Genomic DNA, 27,401 nt, shown 5'->3' with positions numbered 1-27,401 from the left:
TGTATATTCTTTTGTCATCCAGCCCTGCCCTGATACTACTGCTATTAAGCTCAAAGGCAAAAACGGCAAAAACAAATTCTTCTGTCTGCACAGGAATCTCTTTTACATGCCAGCCTAGATGCTTTAGTGACTGTCAACTGCAAAACACAGGGCAGCAGATAGACACGTATAAACACACATACACACACACTTACATAAACACTGACAGGGACAGGCACACAAAAGCACACATGCTCGCACACGACCACATTCCAGCAGTCATTTGAAAGCGCAGAGTGTCCTCGCCCACTTTTCTTCGCTCTTCCAGACACAACAGCAGTCAAAACTTCCTCTTTCAAAGTTAAGCTTCGTGTTAAACTTCAAGTTAAACAACTGTACGGGCCAGAGAGATGTCTATGGAGCGATGAAAGCAAATGTCACAGCTCTGTTAGAACGGCATATACACTCAGCATTCTTTCCGATTTGGTATCCAGATGTCAGCCTTTGCTTGTATCCTTCTTTTTTTGCATTTGATGGCGAGATAAAAAAGAAAGCACAGACAGCGATAACAGATAACCTGATAATGTGTCATGTGCTACAAAAAAAAAAAAGTTTCAGCTTCTTTTTAACTAAATGTTTTTTCCATATGATGATCCCCCAAAGGAATCTACTCAATCTTTAACACACCAAACTGTCCATCAAGCCAGACTGCTGGAGGGGACCTTTGCCTCGACAGCCACAGAAACCACCCAAAGTGGAGCTTCAAAATGTGCCGAGGGCTTGTGTTTATTATGTGAGGGGAGGTTTTCACCCGGAGAACTGTACAGGATGTTTTTCTGGTCCCGACAGGGTAAACAGCAGCAGCTGCGCACTTCCAGCTGGGGAGGCATGTATTTAAGTGTGCGCATGTGTGCAGGAGCGCGCGTGTGTATTAGCAATCTCGGCTAGTCTCAAAGTGGGCTGCGTGCATAAAAGTGTGTATCCCTTTTGTGTGTGGGTGTGGGTGTGTGTTCAGTGGGTGTGGAGCTGACGGAGCAGACCACACTGAAAGCTCAACCCAGGTAATTATATAGCATCGTCCATTCACAAAAAGAGGAGGAAAAAGAAGTCTGGCTCTACTGAATGAAGCCCAAAATGACTGTCCCACTAAAGCAGGAGGTAGAAAGTGAAACAAAATGGAAACTGACACAACATTACAGTGACATAAACCACAAACTGCCTCAGGGATCTGCTGTTAAGATGGAAGTTGGAAGTATTACTTCTTAAAAAAGAAATAAAATGGCAACATTAAAATAGTTTTCATTAAATGGTTGTACACTCGGTCAACAAACATATGTAGTCACATGAAAACAGTTATTATTTTGCAGGACTCTTCAGAAGCTTTGTCAGTTTGCTGGTCTGAAGCTTTCCGGTGTGTGCTAACACAATTCCACCCCATAGTCCTACCATTCAATGCTTAACAAACTGCCAAAAAAAGGTCAAGAGCTACATCTCAGATTCTACAGGCCTCGGTGTGTTAAATGTTAACGTTCATGAGAGTATAATTAGAAAAAGACAGATTATTTGGAAGGGTTGCCAGGCGACGACCTCTTGGTGGCAGAGCTCAAGTTTGCAAAGTTACAACTGAACAAACCACGACACTTCTGGAACAGTGTCCTTTGGACTGATAAGACCAAAGTAGAGACGTCTGGGTACAATATACAACATATGATGATCTGGGCTTGTTTTGCAGTCATTGAGGCCATCTGCCCTCCAGCTAAAGCTTGGGCCAAACAGAGACATACAAGAGTGTCATCCCAAGCACAGCAGCAAATCTACAACAGAAAAACCTATGAGATGGATGCAGTGGTGCCATCCACACCTAAACCTGATTGAAACTGATATAAACAAATGTCTGCAAGCCTTGATGAACTCATGTACACTGTAAAGAAAAGAGGGCTAAAGTCCCTCCACAGTGACCTGAGAAACTGATGAAATCATATAGAAAACCATTACCTGAAAACATTGCTGCTAAAGGTGGTTTTTACACGTTACTGAATAATGGGACGTACTTAGTTTTGCAGGACTGTACAAGTGTAATACCTTTACACAACGCTATCGCTAAAGTAATAATAATAATATTTAGTTGATAAAAAAAAGTTTGGAAATGCCAACAATTCACCCGAGTTTTTTTGCTTCTCACTCACTAGTTTCACACACAGCAGAACATTTTATATATGGTCCCATTTACAGTAAAATAAGAAACAAAACAAAAATATACTACAGGGTGTGACATCAACTGCTGTCCAATATACCTTGCCCTGCCCTTTATTATTTTCCCTCTCTGAGCATGTGTCACAAATACCCTTTTTAAACATTTTCAATAACACCTACGCATATCCAAAATCCTCTGCCAACTGCTGTGGATTCAAACTTGCAATTCCTGTTCGAGTGTTTGTTTTACTTTAACCTGAATGCCTTTGAGAAAGCAAACACATTAAATGATAAATTATGTGATTTCAGAGCGCTGCTCATCATCATATCCTTCCTATTTTTGGTCTGTACTTACTCTCCCATGGCAGGCAGGCAGGTGAGGAAGTGTTGGCTTTAGTGGAGGATCAACAGGATTAGAGAGCATTTACCCAGATTTCCCAGACAGACGCGATGGGATTCCAGCCTCCTCTAAGTCTCCGACAGTTTGTCTGCTAGCACACAGAGGGTGGCACATGACCGCTGCTCTAATAATACAGCAGTGTTTGTCTGTTGACATCCCCATCTTTCTCTGTCTTGGTCATGAACTGCAGACAATCCTCAGAGAGTGTCCACTCACAGCGCGGCCAAGCAGAGCCACTAATGCGATTGGCAGGAATATTGCCCTTGATGTGGCTTTCAGTTCATGATGATGTTCCATTTCAAAGAGACCGGCCGGGTAACGGCGTCAGCTGTACTCAGAAGGGTCTGGGTATGTGTGTGTGTTTGAGTTATTTGTGTGTGACCTTTCTGGAATATTAATTAATCTGGTAAATGAGCACCATGCAGATTTGTGTGTTTGTGTAATTTGCCTGCGAGTGTGACTGCTGTCGCATGGGGACTTCAATTAGACACACACACACAGAGTTGGTGAAACATGAATACAGCAATTTCTGAGAGAATCTGCAGTCATTTTCACTAAAGGAACACAATCGCACTTGCAATGAATGATAACGTGTGATTTGGAAAAGCATTGTGCTGACAATGGCCTAAACATGCTGGGTCCCTTAGAAACACGGATCCATCTACACTATCTATTGTTAATGTTTATCTACACTAACAAGTGACAATGATTTATGAAATCTGGGGACTGTTTACTATACATAAGTGTTCAGAGGCCTATTTTAAGCAGCCAAATCTCCTGTGCCCTGGGGCAGATTGCACTCCATTACTCAAATTTATCATCTTACATTTTTTAATTCTTTCAGCTATGCTAAAATGTGTGCTACTCCCCAGCTATTACAATCTAGTTCTTAAGAGTACCATGACATCAGTTTTAGGACCTGTAAGGCTCTGATGGCCTCTCTTTTTTTCTGGTTCGGGCCACTTTGTATCTTTCTGCTAAGGAAGCACACAAAGTTGTATTGTTTCCGTTTGTGGACATTTTGTTGCTTCGAATTTCTCATGAAACTTGTCATAGAGTTCTTGTACAAAGAAAGTTCTTTTTGTTTTTTCTTCCCCAAAAGAAATACCCCCGCGGGCGATGCTTCAGACATCATACAATGAGCCAAATGTATCACTTCTAACAGTTTTCACATGTGTACTTACGTAATTGGAAAAGGGTGGGTTTTTGTAATTAACCCTTAAGACCAGTTAAGTCTTTAATATATTGACTTGCTTTAGATAAAGTGGTCCACTGGGCTGACTGGAGCTAAAAATGGCTTCTCCAGCACATCCCTGTATCTGTAGTATCAAACCCATGAGTGAAAATGCTCCCTGAACCACTTCTTCATTGTTTGAGTTGAACTAATCCTGGCATTATCATCCTGGAGTATGTCTGTGCCAGCAGCGAATACAAAAGAAAACTCCATTTAAAATGGAAAAACCTGGTCTTTTTTTTCTGACCTCATTTCAGGTCACATCATAAGACTGCCCCTACTGGCTTGTACGGTAGCCACGAGGCGTGATGGGAACGCCACTTTATCCCCTTCTCTTCTTACCCAGAGGCATCCATTGGTCTGGACCAGGGCAAATCTGGATTCAGACCAAACAGTGTTTTCTTTACTATTGCTCCAGAGTCCAGCGTTTATGCTCCCCAAGCAAACTAAAGCCTTTAATTTTGATTAGCCTCACTGATAAGTGGTTTTCTTAAGGCTACACAGCTGTTTAGTCACAATCCCTCGAATTCTTTTTACACTGTGAGCGTGGAAATGTTCTTAATTTCACTGTTAAACACAATCAAGAGTTTTATTGCTGATTTCAATGATTTTATTTCACCAAGTGTTTAATGAACCTCCAGTTTCTGACTGCATTTATTTCTCAGAGATGACTATTATTCACCACTATGTCCTTCCAGGTTTAATGGACAGCATTATTAACTCAGTTTTATTTGTTTCAGTAGATTTTCTTAGGTTTTTTTTTTTCCATCACTTGATGCGGGCCACCAATGACTAACTCTTCAGACGTGGAATAACATCTTTTCCACGAACATGGGATGTGTCTTCCTACATGGTGCTTTAAGAAATAAGCTATTGAGTGCATCAGTTGGGGTTAAATAACCTGTTGCCAGCTGAAACATATTATTCACTGCAGTAATTATCCAGTGGAAGGCTCTTACCTGTTTGCTTAGTGAAATCCAAGTGGGGACTTTTTTTCCCCCCAGGTAGTGTATATTGTTTAAGGTGCACGTGTGCATGCAGAAAATCTTCTTCTTGACACAGTAAAACTTTGATATATTAGAGCTAGAATGGAAAATTGGGGATTGCCACAATAAAAAAAAAAAAATGTTGGGACATTGCCATCTTTAAAGCCAAGCCGCTGGTGTATCTTAAAACATAATCTGGGAATAAGTGTAACATCCAGCTCCAGGAATAGTCATTAAAACAAACTCTGGTCTCCCCCAACTATTACAAACTCTCTGGTATATCACAGTAAATCTCTCTGTCCAAATGATGTCAAATTTGCAGCTAAAGTTTATACGGTGCTGGCAGTCTTGTAAACGGATCCAGGGAGAGTTATGTTCTTCCACGTTCACTTCTCTTCCTGCTTTTATTTGGGGCAGTATAACCTCCCGGGCGCCCAATGGCTGCCCACTGCTTCACTGAGTGAATGGGTTAAATGCAGAGAGCAATTTCCCCACGGGGCTCAATAAAGTACAATAATGTACACACTTTCTTCTTCTTCTAACTGCTTTGTTAAATGTTACATCATCACAGAGACCCTCATATTTCATGGTTTTAGGGGGAGGGACAGTTTGTGAACTTAAACATGGATCACGGAGGAAACTGAAAGGTGTTTAGAAGTCAAGAGACAGATACAGTACACAACAGCTTTTGCGTTGTAAATCAGACAATTTTGAGATAACACAGAAGTATATACGGTAAAATAAATGTATGCGAGTGTAGTGATGTGTATGCCTTTCCACATTTCATGCACAGGAGTGTATAAAATGTGTGCAACGTCTGTTAGATTCCCACCACCTCTTAAGGTCAAAGGGCTCTTCCTCAATCCAAACACATCTCATCTCCTCCTTCCTTATTTTGTCGTATTCTTTGCCATTTGCACCCTTTTTCGAGCCCTGTGTAAAGGGATAACCCTGAGCTAAAGACAGGGTGGAGATGCGCTCTTACATATGTAAATGTTGGCTCTTAGAGGGGGAGGATGCAGGGTGAAAGGTGATGGTCATGGTTGAGTGCTTTAGGAAGTAGAGGGATAATTACATTGGGTAGGTTTCCATTCAACAGACACCTACCACAAACAAATGGCATAAGCAAGCACGATCCCCACACAGACTCTTCACTACACAATGGTCTCCTCAGCTGAGCCATATGGAGTTGGGGTGAAAATGTCAGGAAACACTATTGGGGTTCCACACAAAAACACAAATAGTACTGACACCGACTGATATTTTAAACCAGTTTTTGCAAAAATCTCTACGATCGCCTTGATTGAAAGAGACAGAATGATGGGATTAAACTTTCATGAACTGTATCAGTCAAAAATATTTTAATATCTTAAGTGAAGGAGCTGCTGCGTGCAGTTGACGAGACCTGGCTATGAACTCTTCCATCTTATTTTGGACAGATTATTTCCTACCATTAAAGGCTCTAGTGTAGGGAAATCCAATCTGAAGACAGGAGTGCATCTGGAGAGTCTTACGTTGGATGTTTATATGCTGCTTGGCCAAGTGCTAAGCCTCTGGAAGTCTGCAGCACACGACAGCCTCGCTCACAATAACTCATTGGACATCAGCCTCGGTGTCAAACAGGGTGACTGGAGCTTGCTAAAGCGAGGAACTTGTGAAGCGTAACGTAAATACACACTTAATGCATCCAATCATACAAATAAGATTCAAGTCGGACTCTTGGAGGGATCTTCTCGGGGTTATCTAGAGATCTGGTTCCCGTCTCACATGAAATGTGCTGTACATGGCAGAACGAATGACACGTGGCCTCAGCGTGCTGCACAGCCACGTTAAAAGCAAGCTGCAAAGATGGCCTACACCTGGTCTCCCACTCTTTCCAATTGATCTCTTGTGGTGAGTGATCAATAATAACAAGGATGCCAATTATGCCATGATGGTTTTAAAGGTTAAAAAGGAAGTTATTGATTTACAGAGGCTGTGAATCACGTTATTTGCTTAGTGAATACATTGTGGTGGAGACATAATAGGAGAATGCCTGGCACAGTATAAAAGAATCTAAAAGCATTTAAAGTGTAGGTTACATCAAACCTATAATGCATGTGTTGACAGTCAAAGTTTTGCACAGACTGGTGGATTTTACTTTGTGAGACCAAGCTTATGGTCTAATTCTAAGTTTATATAGTTTGTTTTGTGTGGGTTCTCTTTTTTAAACACTAAACAGATAAAAATAAATAGATCGCAGCTGTGTACCTGATTTTTGAGCTTCATATTAAATGACTAATACCGCATGTTGAAGTGAATGTTTTGGCCTAGTAAACAGAGAAACAAATGCTTTATTGCATTACTTCTTTCAATTTTTACACCATTTGTCATGGTCAAAAAACGGTCATGTCGATGTACATATGGAGACCAGGGATAGCGCTAACATGCAATTCCTCAGTCCAAAAACGAGCTAGTGTGATTGCACATGCTCATTAGGATTCCCTCTCTGCTTGTGGAAATGCTGTGTTACTTTCTTTCTGCAGAGATTCAAGGGCAAAAGTAATTTGCTGTAAGAAATTCACTTTTTGGACAAATAGAACAGAAGTAGTTTGCTTCTGTGTAAAGTTCAGATGAATGAATTGAAATTTACATCAGTTTATCCAGTAAAAATGAACCATGATCAATGAATATGAATGACCCATCCTTATACAGGTGCTACCAGCTAGAACACATTTTTTAAATCATGGGTGCCATATTATTATAAGCAATCATATTAGTAACAATTGCAGGAACCTTGTTTAATTGTCTTTCTTACCGTTTCACTAAACTAAATTTTGTAATGATATTTAAAAATTAAAGTACATCTTTTTGTAGAAAATATATACATTTTATGTGTTAAAGAACTATTAGCTTAAATACTGATAGTATAGAACACACACTGTATCATGCATTATATCACACACTTAAATATATCATGAATTTCAATTCTTTTCCTTGTTCATTTTTCCCAGTTTAGGGCTGCATTTTTCACGTGCATTTTAAGAGTCAAAAGTGCCCAGTAATTGTGAAATAGAGCACCAAGGGCAAATCTTAAAAATCACCTAAATCTCATTTATCAAAGACAAGCTATAACTATAGCTAAAATGAGTGTCTTCCACATGTATTTAAGAACACAAGATTGTAACATTTGACTGCACAAATTACTTGTCTAAAACCTTAAAGGGGGGAAAAATAGAAGTTTAAAAAGTCAAAATCTGGTCACAATGTGGTACTGACTTTGGCCAAGTTTCTACTTATGTGTGAAAATGTGCAAGAGTGAGAGCAAAAAGAGAGCGAGGGAGGCTAGGCGAACCAATGTGATCCAGACCGTTTCGAGCCTGTCCAGTGGTGCATGGAAACATGTGTTGGGCATGTGTGCATGCTTTTAAGGCCACTGCACAATCAGGAAGACGAACTCACCCTCGTCTCTGGGAGCCAACGGGCTCAGGAGTGGCTTCACTGTCTGTCTGCTCGGGGGAGGCCCAGGAGTGTTGGCTCCATTAGTGTCTGCTTTATCAGATTTACAGATCATCTTCTCTCATCTGATAATGGTTCAGGCTACTTGAATATTTAAAGAACGGTTGTCAGATAGCTGCCAAACAAGCCTAACGAGATTGATGGAAAGTACTATAGTATCAGTAGGGCGGAGAGATGATTTCTTTGGATAGCACAGTGGCACTTCTGACAAATGTTTTCTGGACTTTGTTGGCCGTTGGAACGCCTCTGGTGCACTATGTTGCATTGGCTAACAGGATGTAGATCTAAATGACACTAAACATGGGAACAACAGTGACGCTACAGTTTTGCAAGCATCATAGTATCACTTCCCATTTTTTGAAATCGAAACAATATTTTTTGAAAGGGGTGTAATTGTTGTCTTAACAACTAAACTTAGATTTCTTCCCCCAGAATTCCTCCTACAGTACAACCTTGAATCCTCAGTGAACTGGATCAATTTGTATTGATATTGCTCTCGTTATAAGAGAAATGGGAAAAACTGAGTATGAGGGAGAGAAAATAAAGTATCAGGGGATCAGAATTTAATTGGTAAATCTTCTGAAATCATATGTTTTCCCTATTGTCCACTTCACTTTCAATTGTGCAGCGCTGGCTTTTTATAAATGGCCATTGAACAGCCATAAATCTTGGAGCCTTATTGCTGTTTAGTGCAGGCGATACAATACATTCCTGTCTTGGGACGTGCCATGAGAGGGACATCCCGTCACAGGCGAGAGGTGGATGTAATTAATCTGGAACAATATTGACTCTCGACTCTCAATCCCTCAGCCCCCAATATAGCTGTCCCCTCTTAATGTTTAATGTAGCGATCGATCCACCCCCTCACACTGTTACTGAAATGATATAATGAGCTGCCCACCGGGGCATCTCGTGGATGTGAGTGTGCAGTCGTTCACGTGTTTGTGAGAATGCATGCCTTTACGTATTTGGAGGTGAAATCTACCTCATCAGAAGGAGGAGATAACACTGAAAGGCCGGGACACCTTCCTTGAAATTATCAGTGAGCATGCCACATCCACAGCTCTTCCCGCACTTCTCAGAAAGCCCCCACCCCCGGCCCTCTCGATAGTGATCTTGACCGTAATGCTTCGTGGCACGTTTGACCCGCTCCTAGCCCTCCACTTTCCCCTCCCTCTCCTACAGACTGATTTATCTCTGCTTTATCTTTATCAAGTCATCCATCCACCCTCTCCATCTCCTCCTGTTCCTCTCCTGGACTAGCGAGGATCAATATCAGCGTACGCCAGCTCTCAGCTCACGCTACACACCTTCTGCTGTGTGTCAGCAGGTTACTATGCATTGACCTCCTCTGCTCAGAAGCTGGACGTGTTTGGTGTGTTGATAACTGTGTTTGCTGAACTGTCTGGTTGGCCATGCAGCTACTAATTTCTTTGTTTTATCGTAAAACTGATGGAAAGGCAGCAGCATTGGTACAAGGAAAAAAAATTAGAGAGGAATGACAACACAGGTGGTTCTAAAGACAAATTTAGTTTGCAAAATTGCAAAATATCAAAGTCATTTTCTTACATGAGCTGTGAAAGCTGAAGTTGCCCCCTCTCAGTTCTAGCACATAGTGTCAGGCTTTGTCTCTTAGACGACGGTGCTGTCTGGGTAGCCTGTGCAGAAGGGAGCACATGATGCCCACTTGCTTACTGGGAATTCACCAGACTTTTACTGTCCAAGTTATTCTCACATGGGCTCAGTTAGGCATAACAAGTACTTTGTGCTAACAAGCCGGCAGGTTAAAGACTCCTTAACGCCTCAACTGACTGTGTTGGAGCTTTGTGTTCTCTCAAGCAGCTAAGCTGGGTAATGTCTAAAAATGTTGAGCGCTGCGGTACACATGATGATGGCCACCATACAAGGGACAAAGCCAAATAATGGTTTAGATGGGGTTGGGTTAAGTAAAGTATAAACAGTGCTAAAGTCTGAGTTCTGTCATGGACAGTCAAAACTTCTGTTTGGGAAAGTTACAAACTTAAAGTGATTATGACTTCAGAAAGGGTTGAAGAAGAGGGGGAAGAAGTGGAGCTGAAAATGTTGGGAATAATTGTAATTATACTGGACAACTGTATATGTACTGTAGATGGTCATTTTACCAGTTCTCTCTTATTTTAAGTGTCTTACAACTTGTTTTTATGCCTAACTGGAGCAAAACCCTATAAACTTTCAGGATATTGAGATTGAAGTGGACTGAAGGTAAACTAGACTCCTGCACCTGCCCTGGGTTTCGTTTTCGGGCCAATCACAGGTCTTTTCATACAGATTGGGTGAGTAAAGTCTCCAGATGACTTCCACCAAGGTGAATGGGGTTCGAGTCTGTTGAAATTGCCCTGGTGTGGGTGTGGTCTCTTCTGCCTAAGTGCCGTCCGTTGGGTACAGCTGACTCCAATCAGCAGTTAGAGGTACTTAAGGCCAGAGAAAGGTGAGCTCTAGGCTCAGCTGGTGAACTGTGTGTGCGCGCATCCTGCTCGATTACTCCTGCTCTGTGGAGAGGAGTGTGTTTGGTGATTAACATTTTGTTTTACTTACTTTCCAGGGCTTTGACCAACTACTGAGTTTTGTTGTGTTTCCCTTTAAAAGAGTGATAGCGGCTTGACCGTCTCTTTGAATTAGTATTGTTGAAACATTAATAAAGCCTTTTAATTAAACCAGCTTGCCTCTTTCTCTCCTTTTTCAATCCGGACACTTTTTTGTTACTTCCCCTCATCCCCAGGACCTTTAGGGGGGAACGTAACAAGTGGGGGCTCGTCCGGGACGTCTCGCACCCGAAGCAAGAATCATACGCCTTGTTACGTTCCCCTCTAAAGGTCCAGGGAATAAGGGGAAGTAACAGAGTCTCGTGTGAAGCCAAAAGTAAGCACCGACTTATTTTTAGCTTTTATGGAACGTGGAACGTGTACTTAAAAGAGATGCCTAATTGTCAAATCCAAATTGACACTAAAGTTGTAATAAACACTGATTATCATAACAGCCAACATGTTCAAACTGGCCTTTGTCATTGCAATTGCTGCTTCTTCCTATTATTATTCAATCAAGTTAAGCTACTGTTGTTTTTATGGCCTCACCCTCTTCCACGGCATCTGTTCCCCACTTTGGTCTGTGCTCTCCTTTAAAAGAGAAAAATTCCAGCTGCAGAAAGCAAAGCTGTTCATGTAAATAACACAGAAAGAGACAGGCATGCATATGAGCATCCCATCAACCCTTTTTTCTTTGCACATACACCTCCCATCACTCTCCTGTAATAAAACACATACTGCTGTCCATTCACAGAACTATGCTGCTGACATGCGGGCTGTGCTGCCTGGCTCAAATCCCCCATGGCCCCCTGGCTTTTACAGGGCTGTTCTGAATCAACACAGGAGTTCAGCTTTAACTTCCCCACTGGAAGTTATTAAACGCCTTTTCCTCTACATTGTAGACATTACAAACTCCTTTTCAGTGGATTTGATTGCCTAAAACATGACTAAAAGATGTTGTAAACCTAAAGTAACTTTTATGTATATTTAAAAGGTCCCATCTTAACTGAATTTAGGACATTTAAACCAAACATGTGGCTCTAACTCCACCAAACAGAGAAAATACAAATAAAGACCTAGCAAAACAAACTCTCTGTATCACTGTAGTCAGTCAAAGACTGGCAGAAAAGAAGCCTGTACTTCTATAGGTGTTTTGGTAGAGGAATAACTCATGTTAATGTCATGAATGAAGGTTTACTCCCCCTAACTCAATGTGCTGCCTCAGCCAGTCTTTCACAACCAACCTATTCATAAAACTGCAGGGCTGAAGCCTGTGTATAAAAAACAAAACGTATACCAGCCCAAGTGTGTTTATGTACATGCGTGAGTAAGTGGAGGAGAAGCTGTCAAAAGAAATCATATGTTCATGTTAGAGAAATCAAGTGTTTTACTCATAAACAAAACAAAATGCCGCAACAAACACAGTCATTGAGGAAGGCTCGCCTCCCCCAGAGCGAGAAGGCGAGCGGTATCTGTGCATGTCTGGCAGGCACCTGGATGTTTTTGCACACTTTGTTGCATAGCAGCTGTATTTTGGAAAGTGGAGAACACAGAGCTGCATGTTTCTCTTTTGGGGAAAGAGGGAGCAGGGAAAGGGGGTGGGGATGGGTTCGATTCACCCATCGCCCCACGCTCCAAATAGGGCCTGATTGGGCCAGTTCGGATCCAGAAAAACAACCCAAACAAGAGGAACGCTGTGAATTCATGACAAAGCAGAACACAGGGAGCCAGAGAGCCACACTGCTGGGAGGATTTAGTTAGAGCTGGGTTACTGGAACCTTTTCTTCTTTTTTCTACCTTCTTTCCTTTCTTTAGAAAGAGAATCAGCAACTTTTAGTAACAGTTTAAATAGTTATATTTTTAGGCAAACGTGTCAAATCTATTCTGATTCTGTCAAAGACTGATCAAAAAGGCAGTAAGATGGAGTCAGTCTATTCGTTCTATTACTAGACAGACCCTCTAATCTGAAACAAAATTCAGAAATTCCTCCAATCAACTACAGTCAACCATTGCAAAGAGATGGGTGGCAGACGAGCTGTGCTCAGTGCCACAAACTGACTAGGATTGATTGCAATGCATCATTAGAGGCTGGGCTACCTTAACAGGTGGTGAGAGGTACCTTTAGCCACCATCCTCTTCTGCTCAAGATTTAGTGCCAACTAGCATATAAATACGTCTAGAATTTAATGCACAGATTTGCAGGTGTCTGTGCAATGCATGGATACAGTCTACAGATGCGGTGTGCTAACCAAGCTTCCTCAGCTCTTCCAGATAACCCAACACTCCACCTGCTTGCCAAAATAAAGCCTCTCCTTGCTTCCAAACACCAAGATAGCCACAATGCTAAAACTGAGGCTTCAGAATAAGAGTTCGCAAAACAAACAGGTGCCACTGCGGTGGCTATGTCTATGTTTTATACACAGTTTGTGATTATATCTTGCATAACTTCAGCCTTTTAATGTCGGTCAGACAAAACAAGCAATCTGACAATGATGCCTTTGGGCTTTTCAGACACCTTTTGACACTTTCTGGACAGTGTATAGAAACGGATCATGCAGCCCTATTTCATAGCATGGTGTGCTACAATTAAAGAAAAGGTTGCAAAGAATAAAATGGAAAAACAGCTGCATGTAGACAATGTGTAAGGACCCCAGAAGGACGAAAGGTAGAAATTATTTTGACAAAGTTGATTTTCAGTTTTATGTGTTCATCTCTTTTTCTTTTCTTCCCCCTTTGCCCTCAGAAACTCTCGCTCTTTGTCATTTTGCTTTCTCTCCCTTGGTAAACTTACTCGCCGAGAAGAACTGTAACAGCATTCTATAGCCACAACTTCCTATATAATTACTGCAAGGCACAAAACTAAACAATCGTCCCACACAACTCTTAAAATCACTGGATTAGTTCACATCTTGGAACACTCAGTGTGTGCATGAATGTGTGTGTTTGGAGAGAAAGACAGAGAGAGGTAGAGAGAAAAGGGAAAGGGGAGTCCAGATTTTTAAATTTGACTTAGTTTGTACAGACACAGGAAGGGAGGGAGGAGTTTGGAGTATCTACTTGAAGAGTGGGGGGGGGGGGGGGGGGGGGGGGCGTCAGAAAGGCGGGGGGGGGGGGGGGGGGTCTGTAGTACTGTAGGGCTTTTTTATGAATGAAGACTGAAGGAGAGGACTGAGAGAGGGAGAAAGCGCAAGAGAGAGAGAGAGAAAGAGGGGGGAGGGAGAGGCACACTTCCTTTTACGCACACAGGGAAGAAAATTTATGAATGGGTCACATCTCTCGAGCTGCTCCAAGTGTAAACAACATACTTGAACAAAGAACAAGCTCTCAGTGCAGGCAAAGCCTCGGCAAACCCTCCGACTGTGGCCTTTTAGTGCGAAACTAGTGACGCGTCTAAACTATTTTAATTACGCTTGTGCACTGTAAATTTGACTGACACCTCCATGTGTTTCTCCTCCGAAGGCAGTAAACAGACAAAGTAATCTGTCTGACAGTAGCGTCAGCCTAACCCTTGAAGGTGCTGTCACCACAGAAAAACAAGCATTAATCCTCACGGGCAATCACATGAAGCCGATGGAAAAAACATAGGGTGCACTGTTATCACCAATGGCTCAATTACCTTTAAGCACACACAGGCAGGTCAGCAAGTACATAAAAGTTGCATGTTTGCATAACCTTCCCTCAGTGGCGGCCTGCAGACAGAGCATGCTTGTTAGCTGTGAACTGAGGGAGAATGGACCAGATATAGATTTACCAGATGTGCAGGTATTGCACAATCCCTGCTTTGCCCCCTCCTCTTCTCTAATCTAGCATTCCAACATGTTCCAATGTTTTTGCCTCTCTTTTGCCATTTCACTGGCTCCACATTTCCTCCCTTCGTCAGCACCACACCCATGCAGGTAACAACTTGACTCGGTAAACAACAATGTTTAATTTTTTACTAGGATGCTTATTCAGTGGAGGCCTCAATTATATTCCGGTCACCTGGGATTAAGGCTTTCCTTTATGTTTTTTTTTTTCTCAATGTTTTTGAGTTTCCAAAACAGGTGAGTCACCTCTTTCTTTTTTAAACACTTGCTGAGAACGCCTTTTCAGTTCAGCATGGGAACAGAACAAGCGCAAATATTTAAAGTCGCTTGTCAGCTTCAGTTTTCCACCAGTCAGAGCTGAATAGAGATGCTCTAAGTGGACTCAGCGGCTATTGACCGTGATCAGCAGGGACACTGTCTGTCAACGCAGGAGTGTCTCTGCTGCGTATAAGTGAGCTGCCTGTCAAATTGAAGCCCCGCTGACCCTGCAAATCATACCCAGGTCAACCCTTAGTGGAGGCCTGACAGCTGATTGGCTGACAGTCCAGGGGGTTAAGTAGACATGACCTCTGTGTGGCCCGGGGATCATCCGCACATCCTCCTCCGCATTGTCGGCCGACACAGTGACAATATTGCGCAGGGCATGTGTCACCGAGGGGCTGAACAGTGGTGACACGGAGCTGGTTAAATCACATGATGTTTGCACACAAAAGTCACATGGAGGAAGCGCCTTTGACCGGGAACCAAAGCTGCCAGTTTTACTTAGGGGGTGGGATTAATTCTAGAAGTTCCCTTTAAGATTCCTTTAAGATTCCAGCCATTTCGGTGTCATTGCTTAAGACGGAGAAGCCTTCAATGTGCTGAATGGGGCCGAAAAAAACAAAAAACTGTTTGTAGAGCAACACGTACTCCCACCCATATCCTGAATCGCCATTGTTAAAACACACAACAAGAAAGGGAAACTCATTCAAATAGGCGCTCAGTTGTGCAGCCCAGGAATTTGCTTTTCTATTTTACACCTTCCGATGTGGACAAAAGGCCATCTTTGTACCTGGGCCCTGAATAATTTTTTTACTGGTTTCCTGGGCCGTCTCCATTCAACTTTTCAAAGGCATGCAAATGGATGGTGGCAGGACATAATGCCAGGATCCAAACTCACTCCATGTTGACTGGGTCATTAGCCCCTCTGTTTCTGCATAGCTTTGCCTCCCAAAGAGATTACTGTAACATCAGCGAGTTACAGTATCCCCACGTAAGCCTCTGGTGGCTTCATAGCCCAAATCTGACCGCTGCTTTCATCCCGTCTTTCTCGTAACATGCAAAATTCAACAGGAATTATATGAACAGGCTAAATGCCAAAGCAGAAAGATGGGGTTAGACGGGCATGTACAGCACTGTGTGTTACATGACTCAATACTGATTGAATTTGAAATTTTGTGACAAAGTGTGGTCAAAAGGCCAGAGTTTTGTTTTCTATGAAACTGACACAGAGCGCATTTCCAGACATTCGTTTAAAGGACAAAAACTGAATGTACTCACAGTTCTCAGAATGGAAATCAGGAACAAATTGCTCATCGCTGTCAGGAACCTGAGCTGAAATTAAGAAGAAACAGATTGTGTTTTAGACAAGAATCTAATATTTCTCTACCTTTCTTTCATCTCTGATGGTGTAACTTTCTTCTCTTCTTTGAAATCTGAGTCGTGCTCATTCAGGTGACCTTCATGATTTGTGTGTGTAGCATGCCAGCAGTTTACTCATCGATAAATCAATAAAACAACAACATGGATACACTGTAGATGTTAACCTGCCAAACTGGTTTTGTGTAGCATTTGTAGCAGTCACACCAAGTCGGAGAAAATACAAATTTTTCTTTGCCCTTGCTTTAAGACTATTATATAGAGGAAATAAAGTCCTTCAGCCCCCCACTCCCCCACCCAGCCTGCCCACTTCGATTTCACAATGTTTTTGTCTATAAGTGAAAGTTCCCTCCGCCTCTTTAAAAACACTCATCTCAAACCCGTCACTAACAGGCAGGTGTTATCTAGTTTCTACTCGAAATCCCAACAGACAATACAAGCCGCTCTGGCCAAACCAGTGAAGAGATCTGTCACATGGTGTGACAAACCAGCTCTTTTCTTTTTTGATTTGTTTCCAAAGAGTTGGGGACTTTTGTCTAACAATCTAAAAGCAGTCTGGATTTCATCTTCTGCAGAGATGGCGACTGGCTTAAAATAGAAGTAGAGAGAAAACAAGGAAACTAAAAGCAAAAAGAAGAAGTGGAAGAGCGAAACAAGAGCAAGTGAAGATTACGTGAATAGTTCCCCACAAAATCAAGTCTAGATAATTTTCTTTTTGCTTGTAGGGTTATCAAGTATCTAGATTGTTTTGGTGTGCCATATTGGCTGTATTCTCTTGAATATAATAGAGCTACATTGACCGACCGCTTTATTAAGTGTACCTTGCTAGCACTGGGTTGGAGCCCATTTTGCTTTCAGGACTGCATTCTTCATGGCATAAATTCAACAAGGCGATGGAAACATTCCTCAGAGACTTTGGTCCATATGACGTGATACTGAAACAATGCTCAGTCGGTAATAAAGCAGGATGCTACCACGCTTTCGTGATGTTTACACCAAGTTCTGACCTCACCATCTAAATGTCACAGCAGAAACTCATACCTGATGATGTTTGTACAATTTTCTGTTGTCCGATTTTTTCGAGCTATTGCAAATTGTAGCCTCAGTTTCCTGTTTCTAGCTGACAGGAGCGACTCCTGGTGTGGTCTTCTACTTGAAGGTTTCGCATCTTGTGCGTTAAGATATGCTCTTTTGCATGCCTGGTTATTTGAGTTACTGTTGCCTTCCTCAAAACAATCTCATCCCTTTAACATCAAGAAGGAATTTTTGCCCAGAGAACAGCCGCTCGTTGGTTATTTTTGCTTTTTGCACCGTTCACTGTAAACCCTTGAAAAGGTTGTGCAGCAGTTATACTTAAAGTGGCCGGTGAGTGATTAAAATAAAAATGAATCTGCAAGCATAAATCCCCAAATTCCAGCCAAGTTTCAGTCCCATTAAAAGCTACATGATGTGATTTAAATCCCCCAAATATTGTGTAGATTGATAAAAGGCATTAGAGACAATGGATATGTGACTTTAGTAAAGTGCCCTCCATATGTGAGAGTGAATACTATTTAATGTGAGTAATATATTAACCCAAATTATATTCAGTTACCTTTCAGTGATAGAAAAGTTTGCATCTAAGAAACAAAATACACCCAACTTACACTGATTTGTAAAAATAGACGAGTCAATACGGTGATATGTGATATCTTCATCTGATCTGTAATGACTTGCAGTGGTGTACATTTTCAGTGGGCCTGATTAGGCACTCTCTCATAATGAATCTCATCTAGGATCTAACTGAATAAGCAGAGCCAGCGACGCCAAGCCCAGGTGCAGCAGAGCTAGACAGACGCTATTGTGCTACTCTTTCCAAACCCCATTCACAATTATCCTTTTGGAGCTTTGGACTTTGAGTCACACAAACGCAGTTGAAAAGCCTAAATCGTTGGACTGCCAACACCCTACTAAGGGTGAAGAGGTCAGATACACGCACTGGCATTTCTTTTGCCAACCCTCGAGTTAATGACCTAACCCTAATCGTAGCGCAGAGCCAGAGCTCGCAACCTTTTTAATCTGGCAATGCTCCAGCTACACAAGAGTGTGGACTTTAAGTGTTTCCATTGCTTGGGACTCAAACTTACGTCATGGTACAACCTAACTGGTAAGGAAAATTTGATGGGTATCATTAAATATCATGAACCCAATCAGGGGTGTAATGAGCTACAAAAAACACACTGTGGGTACTTAAGCATCATTTACCCACTAAAAAGAGGAAAAGTATCTACTTTTTAGATAAAGAGCAACTTTTTTTTACCTTACAAAAAGACATTTGCAGATGGCACTGCAACTCTGCAACAGGACCTTTGATTGTAACCTCACCCAAGAACCACAATCTGACCCAGCGTTCGACCTCAGTGGCCTCATCGCTCGCTCTCTCACTTCATCAGTGGAGACAACAAAACTCAGACAGCGAGCGAGCAGCAGAGGCAGAGGACAAAAAGAGGAAATAAGAAATTCAAATCCACTTTCTTGTTGTCACACTCCTCCTTCCTGTGCAGAGGAAACCGGATGACTCCGTTTTGGAGCATGTTCTGATAAATGACATCGATTTCTTATATAACGCCGCATCCTGTGGTTTACTATACCATAATAATATTACCCCCTTTTAACTTTTCAGTCTTTTGCCCTCAGGGGGGAGGAATAAAGCTGCCGTATGAGACAGAGCAGGGGCCAATATTTAGTTCTGCACATCCAACAATCAATCATTTCCACTAGTTTCAACATGTCCAAAGCGGAACATGCTGGACCTCGTAGAAACGCGGGAGAGGGAAAACAAATGATGAGCATCAGGCATCATCCTGTGTGTTTGTGTGTGCGTTTGTGTCTGCACACTTTCCTGTGTGCGTATGAGCGCTTGCACGTGTATCTGATTTGTTTCCAGGAACACCTCATCAGGGACTTTGAGATGCAAGTCAGCACAAGAAGGAAAGTGTGTTTATTCGGGCACAGACGCATGTTCTCCTCGATGCTTCCAGGCACCTTGAATGACTCCCCCCCCCCTTTCTTCTCACAGTGGGAGATCCTGGGAGGAGCTAAACAGCTACAGACATACAAACCTAAAGGCCCAGAAATCAGACAAGATGTGACAAGCTCCTGAACTCTTGCCATTCAGCGCTTCACCCTTTTTGTCTCACTCCTGCTTCCGCTCTCCTTTGGTAGAAAAAAAAAAAATCCCTCCAGCAAACCAGCTTTTACAACCTCGGTGAATCCCTCACAACTGCAATCACTCATGATAAGGTCTTTAATTAATGCAACAGGAAAGGAGAGGTCTTAGCTGAAAGCTGAAAACAAGCCCCATACTTAGGGTTAAATAACACTTTGATAAAGTTACACTTACACACTTCGTTTGGTCTTTCCCCCACCCCCTCCTTCACTCTGTGACTCAACAATAAGCTGCCAAACAATGTTTTAAATTCCTTTAAACGCCTGGTTTATCTAATTATAGAAAGGGCCTAATTTTCACTTTAAATGTTGCTTTCTGTGGTATTTAGCCATGCAGACAGTTTTAGGTTTTATTGTTCCAGGATCTCTAGAGAAAACTCTACAAGTGACTTAAATATCTGAAAAACTAAGATTGAAACAGTCAAACGTCCATTATCAGATTTCAAAGGGACCGTTTCTTTGGTAGGAAGTTGCTATGCGAACTAAAAAGGCCCCGTGAATTAGTCAGCGTAACCACAACACTGTATCTGGGAAGCAACATTTCAAGACTGTGAGCGCCACAAACTAAACTTAATTTAGCTTCTATGTAGTAAAGTTGTTGGCAAAGATATCTAAATGGCTTAACACCACTGGAGGTAAGTGGAGAAGGTACATTTAAGTGTGGCCTTTAATAGCCAAATGTGTGAATACAAATAGGGCCTCAGCTTTGAAGTGACTTTCATCGTTGCACTTTATTGGTTTGGGGTCTTGTCTTTTTGTTAAAGCGAGACGCTGGTGTGAAGAGAAATTGCAGGTATTTGACGCCGCATGTGAAAAGGTGTGGAAGCTAACGTGGAAACGACATTGTTTGCTGTAAACAGTAGCTGGCTCAGAAGTAGGATCTATTTAAATATCCATCTGCTGTTTGGGCAGACACAAGCGCTTTCCACAAGGTCTCAGATCAAAGTTGCTTCACCTCCCTTATTCTCCTATGTACTACAGATGACTCAGAATGGGTCCCATTTGACTGTTAAAAGTAATCCAACGATCCTTAATCAAGTCAAAAGACACACATTGATCACATTCAGGTTCCACCAAAAATATGTTTACAAGAGATTTTACATTTTTTGGGGGGGGAACATGGAAGGAAAAAAAAAAAAGACTCTTTTCATCCTACTAAATGAGTTAACTGGTCGACCAAAATGTTAACAGATGCTGATTAAACATGGGCTTAGACTAGATTAGCCAACTAGAGAACAATATTTTTTTAAAGCATTTTTTTGTGACTAAGAAACATGACAGACTGCACGCTACTCCCCGATCACTCTTTCACTGCATGCACAGTGTCGTTAAGGAGGAGTTGCTAGCTACCACTTTCCATGAAATGATGACTAAAATATAATTTTGGCTGCCTTATTTGACTGAGCTACACCAGCAGTTTTATTCATATCCCCCTTTGCTTTGGCTTATTTTACAGTTGTACATGACTAAGTAATATTTTTTAAAAACAAAACAAAAACAAAAAACGTAAAACAACTACTACCACTTTATGTGCATCGGGAAACACAACGGAGATGAAAATATCCCCTAGTAGGGCATTTTGTCCTACTAGGGGTTGAGTCCATAGTGTCAAAATGAGCTGGCTAATTGATCTACATAGCAACAGGAAGGTTTGTTGCTCTTTGAGAAAAGTGATTAACTTCTTTATAGGTTAATGTATCAAAGCTTTCTATTGGCCCAAAGATGACGTGAGAGGACGTGATGGACACTATATCTATCCATCTATCTATAGGCATACATGTTTTAATGATACATCATGAGTTTTCCATTGATGGCAAACTAAATTAACAGGAGCTGATCCTAAAGTGTGGCACAAACTGTCTTTATTTGTATATTCTATTTTCATTCATTGGCTTTTAAACCTGACTGATATCCATTTTTTTAAATGTTATTTTAATGCATTTTTACTTATATAGCACCTTAGTAAATCCCTGTTTTTTAAATGTACTCATAAATAAATTGACCCTTTGGCTTTAGCCCTCAAACCTTTGAGAACCATAGTTTAGAAAGAAACCAAAGACACTAAAAAACACTGCTCGGAGCAATAATTTGTGCACGACTGTCCCCAAAATTCAAAGCACAGCGCATGAAACAATCTTGAGCCTATGAACACATTAATATTTTTCAATTCCCAAATTTAACTGAGGAATATAACGCATCTCCAACTTCAAGGAAAAGTACCCTCTCACTGCATATTAGACCACCCTTAGTTTTGTGCATATGCAGCAGACAAACATTAAAAAAAAGCGTCCAACTTTAATCGTCTGCACATTCATTCTGCATGGTGAAGTTCAAACATTCAAGTAAGCAAACAGAGTAGAAAATGACCTTAAGCAGCATTTATCAGGTTGTTCTGGCTCACATTGGAGTGAATGGCATATTTTATTAATCTTCCCCATCAAAGTAATTGACACAACAAAATTCACACCCAGTGATGATCTTCTCAATTTACTTGCAGCTTTTCTGCAAATTTAAACTCACTGTCCTGCCACTGCTGTGCTCCAGGTTACCACTAAAAAAAAAATAACCCACTCAGTGACTCACTGGTTGTGTTGTTTTCCCCCTCTTGACATACAGTATAATTACTCCATTGCAGCTCACGTCATCAGTGCACTTATTAAGTCTACTAGCTGACAATCACCTCTGACTGGGCCTCATTTCATCGCTATGCGCCTTTGAGTGACACAAGCCAAACAGCCTGTTTGTTTGCATTGGCCCCTAACTCGCACGCATACTACATGCCAACATGGCCAAAATAGGGTATGCTCAAAGCTAATAATGTCCCGTCTGTGTTCACTTTTTGGAGGTGGGGGGGATTCTGAGTATTTTATGAGCATGTGTGTTGAGTCAGAAAAATCGAGATCCTGTATGGCAGCAAAACTAACCCGATTAGCTTTGTCATAAAGTTTGAAAGCAGTTCAATAAAAGTGCAAAATGTTGTGGCATAAGCACAAAAAACAGGGAGCCATGCACATCTGTAGTAGTCTCAGAATGTTTCAAGCAAATCTTAGTATCAAATAAAACGATTCTTTGTGGTTTCAGTGGTTACAGATCTGTCCAGACACATGTAGCATCAACCCCCACGGCTGTCAAAGTCACATCACAGAAATTATACATTAAGAGTCAGCCAAGTCTCACCTTCTGTGAGCCACGTCTCTTGGAGCTGGCTTAAATCCTGGAAGAGGTCTGAACAGAAAGACAGAAAAACAAAGAGTGAATATTCATCGACACACAGTAGCTATGACACAGACTGACTGACACTAACCATACATCATGATGTATAACATGTAAAAAGACCAGAGGACAAAACTTCTACTCTTTCACTTTACCTTCAGATTCCTGAGGGGGCAATTCTGTGTCCATGTATTTCCTTTTCGCTGCCATCAACAGTCTATTTAGGGGCCCATTTCCTTGCGACTTCTGCAAAAGCCATAGAGGTTAAGAGAGGAAAAGAAGTGAGAAATGGACTCCCAACAGGGCATTTTAAGCACATCAGTGTCAAAGCAGTTAACAGCTCTTTACTATGGCCAGGAAAAATGGCATGAAGTGATGCAAAAGCTACCACTTGGACTGATGATGATGATAATAATAATGATAACAGTGTCATGGATTACAAATGAGATCCTACTGCAGTTGGTGAGCGTCAAGCTCCACTGAAAACAACTGATTTCCCAGTTGTGGAGGCAATCTTGGAAAAACAAACGCGCCGTATGCGTCTGAACGACGTGACCATTTGGCACACATTGACACGTTCTCCAAACAAACTCGTTCACGTAAGAAACCCCGCGGACAAACATTAAATGCGCCACATTATATCCTTTACTTTGAGTGGGTTTTTTTCATAGTTTTAAGCGGCTTGACAAACAGTTTCCTATCGCGCGCACGCACACACAGCTGCTCCAGCCAAAACTCGTGCAGACGCGACGCCGAGAGAAATGTAAAAAACAAAAACAAAACCCGGTAGCAGAAACGTAAAAAACCAGGCAAAAGAGAAGTGGAGAGTTAATCCGAATATACGTACATTTGCTAAAGTGTAAGGCACTTGCTGGTCCAGATATCCATCCATCTTATAATCCATCCGTTAACCGTTTGTGGTCATTTAGGCTGAGTTGAGTGAGATCCACGCAGCCTGCAGAGAGAGGAGGGAGCGCTGCTTGTGAATGGAGCTGCGTGGAGGCTGCATGCATAATGAGCTCCATTCACAAAAAATGCCAAGGGGAAGCGATGGCGAGTGATTACCCAGCGGGCTGCGGCCCTCTTTACAAATCTTCTTTTTGCGTTTGTGTGTGTCTGTGTGAGTGTGACAGACAGCTCGACAGATTGCAAGTTTCAGGTAAAGTTAAAAACAACAACAACAACAAAAAAAAAAAACCGAGCAACCATCTATTTACTTGTATTTGCAGAAGGATGCAGCTTTGTTAGTTAATGTGCGCAAAAAAGTTCCCCTTTCTGGTTCAAAAACACTTCGGATGTTTAGAAAAGTGCACAACATATAAGATGTGTGTATTTGAGACATTTCGTGGGCTTTTTGCCACGTCTGCCCAGATTGCCAGGCTCCACTTTTTTTTTGTAAGAAACTGCGAGGGGAAAACAGATGTTGGATTTTTTGTGAGCGTGTGTTGTCGAGAGGCAACAACTAAACTAAACCCGATTTGATTGACGCACGCTCTTAGATAAAGTTTATACCGAAGTGTGGTGACTTTGAACGCCAGCTGTGCTGTCACTTCTCCAGCATAGATGATTTGGGGGTAATATGGAGACGTGCTTTTCTGGCTCGGTCCAGAGAGACTCGTGATTGGTGGATTTCCTCTTCAAGAGCTCGAATTTCTTGCCTTTGTCCGGATGAATACACTGGCTTATGAATGAAGTCTCGGTCCCCTCTATTAGCCAATCAGAGGCCTGGTAGTCAGGATCCTAGCAACCGTAGGTGGAGTTTGGGTCTTAGCAGCCAATCATATCTCGGCAGGCTGTTAGCTTTTATACTGGATTTTCCAGTTGTTTTTCATTCACAAAAAAGAGAGAGGAAAAAAAAACCCGTCCATTCATAAAAACCTGCCCTGGCACGAAAGTCCTGACATGTTTTTCTTTTCTGCCCAGACAAACTCAAAGAACCTCATGTTGTTTACCTCATTTCATGTCTCTCCCCCATATTTATAACAAGAGATCACAGCCAGGCCAGGAAAAAGTGGAACTAGCCCTGCAGGAGTTACATAGATCAAAATAAGCTTTAAAAAAGTGACGCAAATGAATTCAGGATTAAGGATTCTTACGTTTTTGTGGTTTTAACTCTACGCCACATGATAACCACAGGATTTAAAGCTCTTCGAGGCTGAGAGAATGGGGAAGTGCTCACTGCTTATGAAACTATTTTGCCAAATTAAAGCCACAGAAACAGTTTGAAAAAACAGAGAGAGGCCAGTCAAGAGACAGGAAATCAAGTCCTAAAGGGATTTGCGTTTAGTTTCAGTGGTGAACGAGATTCAGAGATACAGCAATGAGCCTTATAAGAGCATGTGCACCCTCCTCGTCCTCATTTCTCCTCTGTTGATATTCAGTCTCCATAACAAGGGATACTGTACAGGTTATTTCCTGCTTAATGATATTTAGATGCACATTTAGATGTACACAACAGGCTATAAATATTGCATCAGCTCTGCTCTGTACTGCTACAGTAGCACTGAGCAGTTTCACCACTGAACAGGAACACAGACTCAAGGAAATTAGAAAAGATTCTGATAATTTAATTGAATTTAAGCCGCTCAGTGCTCTTCTATAAGATGGTACAGTGGGTCTCAAGTCAGGGTTTGATGCCCCTCAAAATGCTGGAAGATGAAAGTAAAGTGGTGAAAAAAAACCCCCATCAAGTTACACAATTTTGTTTTTCTTTTGCGTAAGACACAGCATACCTTTGCAATCTTTGTTGGATCTCAAACTGCATAAACTAGGGGAGGTTGATATTCTGCATCCATTATGGATTTGCCTATAAAAGCACGCAGCTTCAGGGATGTTTTACGTGTTGTTTTGATGGATTTTCAACGTGTGTGTCAGTGTATGACCTTAAATAGGTCAAAAGACTACAGCTTAGACAGGCGTAGGTTCTCATTAGTCATTTGTCCGTGGTGTATATCGTCAAATAAAACATAAAAAGCAAAAATGAATTGTGATAACACACAGTGTGAGTTATGAAAATGGGTGTGCTGTTTATCCATAAATACAAGTCATTTCAACATATCAGGCCATTTGGGTCAATATGTACCAACAGTTATATGCACTGCAGCTAAATACTCAACCAAGATTTATGATCCCAAACAAATTCTGTCATTTGTTTCATATACCTCTACTGGTTACTCCACGTTTTGACGTATCCAGTAAAATATCTCAAGAAGTTCTATACGTTAAGTTGTGTGCTAAAGAGGATGGATCTGTCTGATATTGTTATCCTTTTAACTTTCCTCTAGCACCACTTCAAGAGTGGCTTTTGTGGTTTCTGATAACGTGTACTAAGCACTTGTTCACTAGAATATTTGGTACACTGGTGTTCACTTAGCTAACCTTATCTCTTTAGACAATCCTACTTGTGTCTAGTGTCAGTCAGAACGCTAATATGCAAAACACTGAGGGTAAACTTGTGGTATACAAATGTCATTGTATTTGTCAAGTTCACAGGATAAAGAACCCAAATGCAGAGGGCTATACTGCAAATGATGTTCAACATAGCCAGGGTTTCTTTGCCTTCACTAGCTCAACAAAACATGAAACTCCAGTTGGCAATAATGGGTATCATGGTGATGATTGTTAGCTCTCTATTTCTTAAGCAGGGCTTTCTGCTTCAGGGTCCGTATGCACTTACATAAAAATGGCCGTCATATGACTCTTCTGCACAAAATGATCCCAATGAGTGCCACCTACTCCGATCAGTGGTCGATGATGAAAAATCTATAAAGAACATAAAATGCAACTATTTTACAAACACTATGAGAAGAATCCTGAGAACTTGCACCTATAAAACAACGACAATGCACTGAAAACATGCTGTGAATATAACAGTCAGTGTCAGTTGATTTTGAACCTGACTATAACTTGCTTGCTGACCAGGTTAAGTACTCAGTAGTTTATCACGGTGATGTAGCCAGGTAGAAGGTCAGCCGCTTTTGTGACAACAAAGCTCTGACTTCCATCTTGATATAGCTTGCTAAACCATGAATCTTGCACCTGTGGTCACAAGAGCAGGTAGATGTAACTGAAAACGAAGCAAACTTTTTATTCAGGTTGATCTAGAGTCCAAAGCGGGTGCACAGGTACACACCTAATAAACATGGCCCTGTGTGTGTGTGTGTGTTAATGTTGTTTTTTAATTTCCAAACTTTATAATAAATGGATATTTTTCACAGGCTGTCCTCATTTATATTACCTGCATTAAGCAAAAATGTAAGAAGCTCTTGTAGCGAGTTAAGATTTGCATGTTATAATCCAACTTCTGCACATCTGGCATTACATTGTTGTCCAGGCACCTACTGTAAAAGCCTTCAAATTCTCAGTACACTACCCTTCTCCAGATACAAAAATTTAAGAGAACGGTCTGGACTATTTATACTCATGGAGTAATTGGGGAAGTGGAGACAGCTGGGGCAAAGGGGACACAGGTGAAGGCAATAAAGACAACCATGGGTAAGGCAGTCAAACTCAGATTTAGATACAAGAGATTAACTGATAATTAACAAAGTAAAATAGGAAATAACTAGAGGTTTAAACTAAGAAAACTCACTGAACGAAGGATGCTGGGGAGACAAAAACATTATACCAAAATATAAGGAACAAATCTCAAATGACAAGCTTCATAAACACTAAACTAGAAAAATA

At 41.5% G+C, this 27,401-nt stretch overlaps 1 protein-coding gene across 7 annotated transcripts in view; it reads right to left on the bottom strand.

Annotated features, from left to right (window-relative positions):
• The window catches only part of etv4 (ETS variant transcription factor 4), a 39,963-nt gene extending 12,871 nt beyond the window's left edge, over positions 1-27,092 (bottom strand). Inside the window, exons 1-7 of one of the 7 annotated variants that reach the window (XM_076887690.1) lie at positions 26,953-27,091; positions 26,634-26,753; positions 26,392-26,477; positions 23,563-23,670; positions 22,871-22,961; positions 22,680-22,727; positions 16,197-16,250 (exon numbers count right to left, since the gene is read on the bottom strand). In XM_076887690.1, the coding sequence (XP_076743805.1) occupies positions 16,197-16,250; positions 22,680-22,727; positions 22,871-22,961; positions 23,563-23,619 (250 nt within the window). In that variant the 5' untranslated portion in view covers positions 23,620-23,670; positions 26,392-26,477; positions 26,634-26,753; positions 26,953-27,091. Of the gene's footprint in view, positions 1-194; positions 711-16,196; positions 16,251-22,679; positions 22,728-22,870; positions 22,962-23,169; positions 23,369-23,562; positions 23,741-26,391; positions 26,478-26,633; positions 26,754-26,952 lie in introns of those variants that run through there. The other 6 variants (XM_076887691.1, XM_076887692.1, XM_076887693.1 and 3 more) reach the window with 6 other exon arrangements.
• Positions 27,093-27,401: the final 309 nt, after the last annotated feature.

The sequence above is a fragment of the Maylandia zebra genome, linkage group LG8, assembly GCF_041146795.1.
Source record: "Maylandia zebra isolate NMK-2024a linkage group LG8, Mzebra_GT3a, whole genome shotgun sequence".
NCBI classification, from domain to species: domain Eukaryota; kingdom Metazoa; phylum Chordata; class Actinopteri; order Cichliformes; family Cichlidae; genus Maylandia; species Maylandia zebra.
The sequence above is the reverse complement of the archived record's forward strand: the minus strand, read 5'-3'. Positions and strand labels throughout refer to the sequence as shown.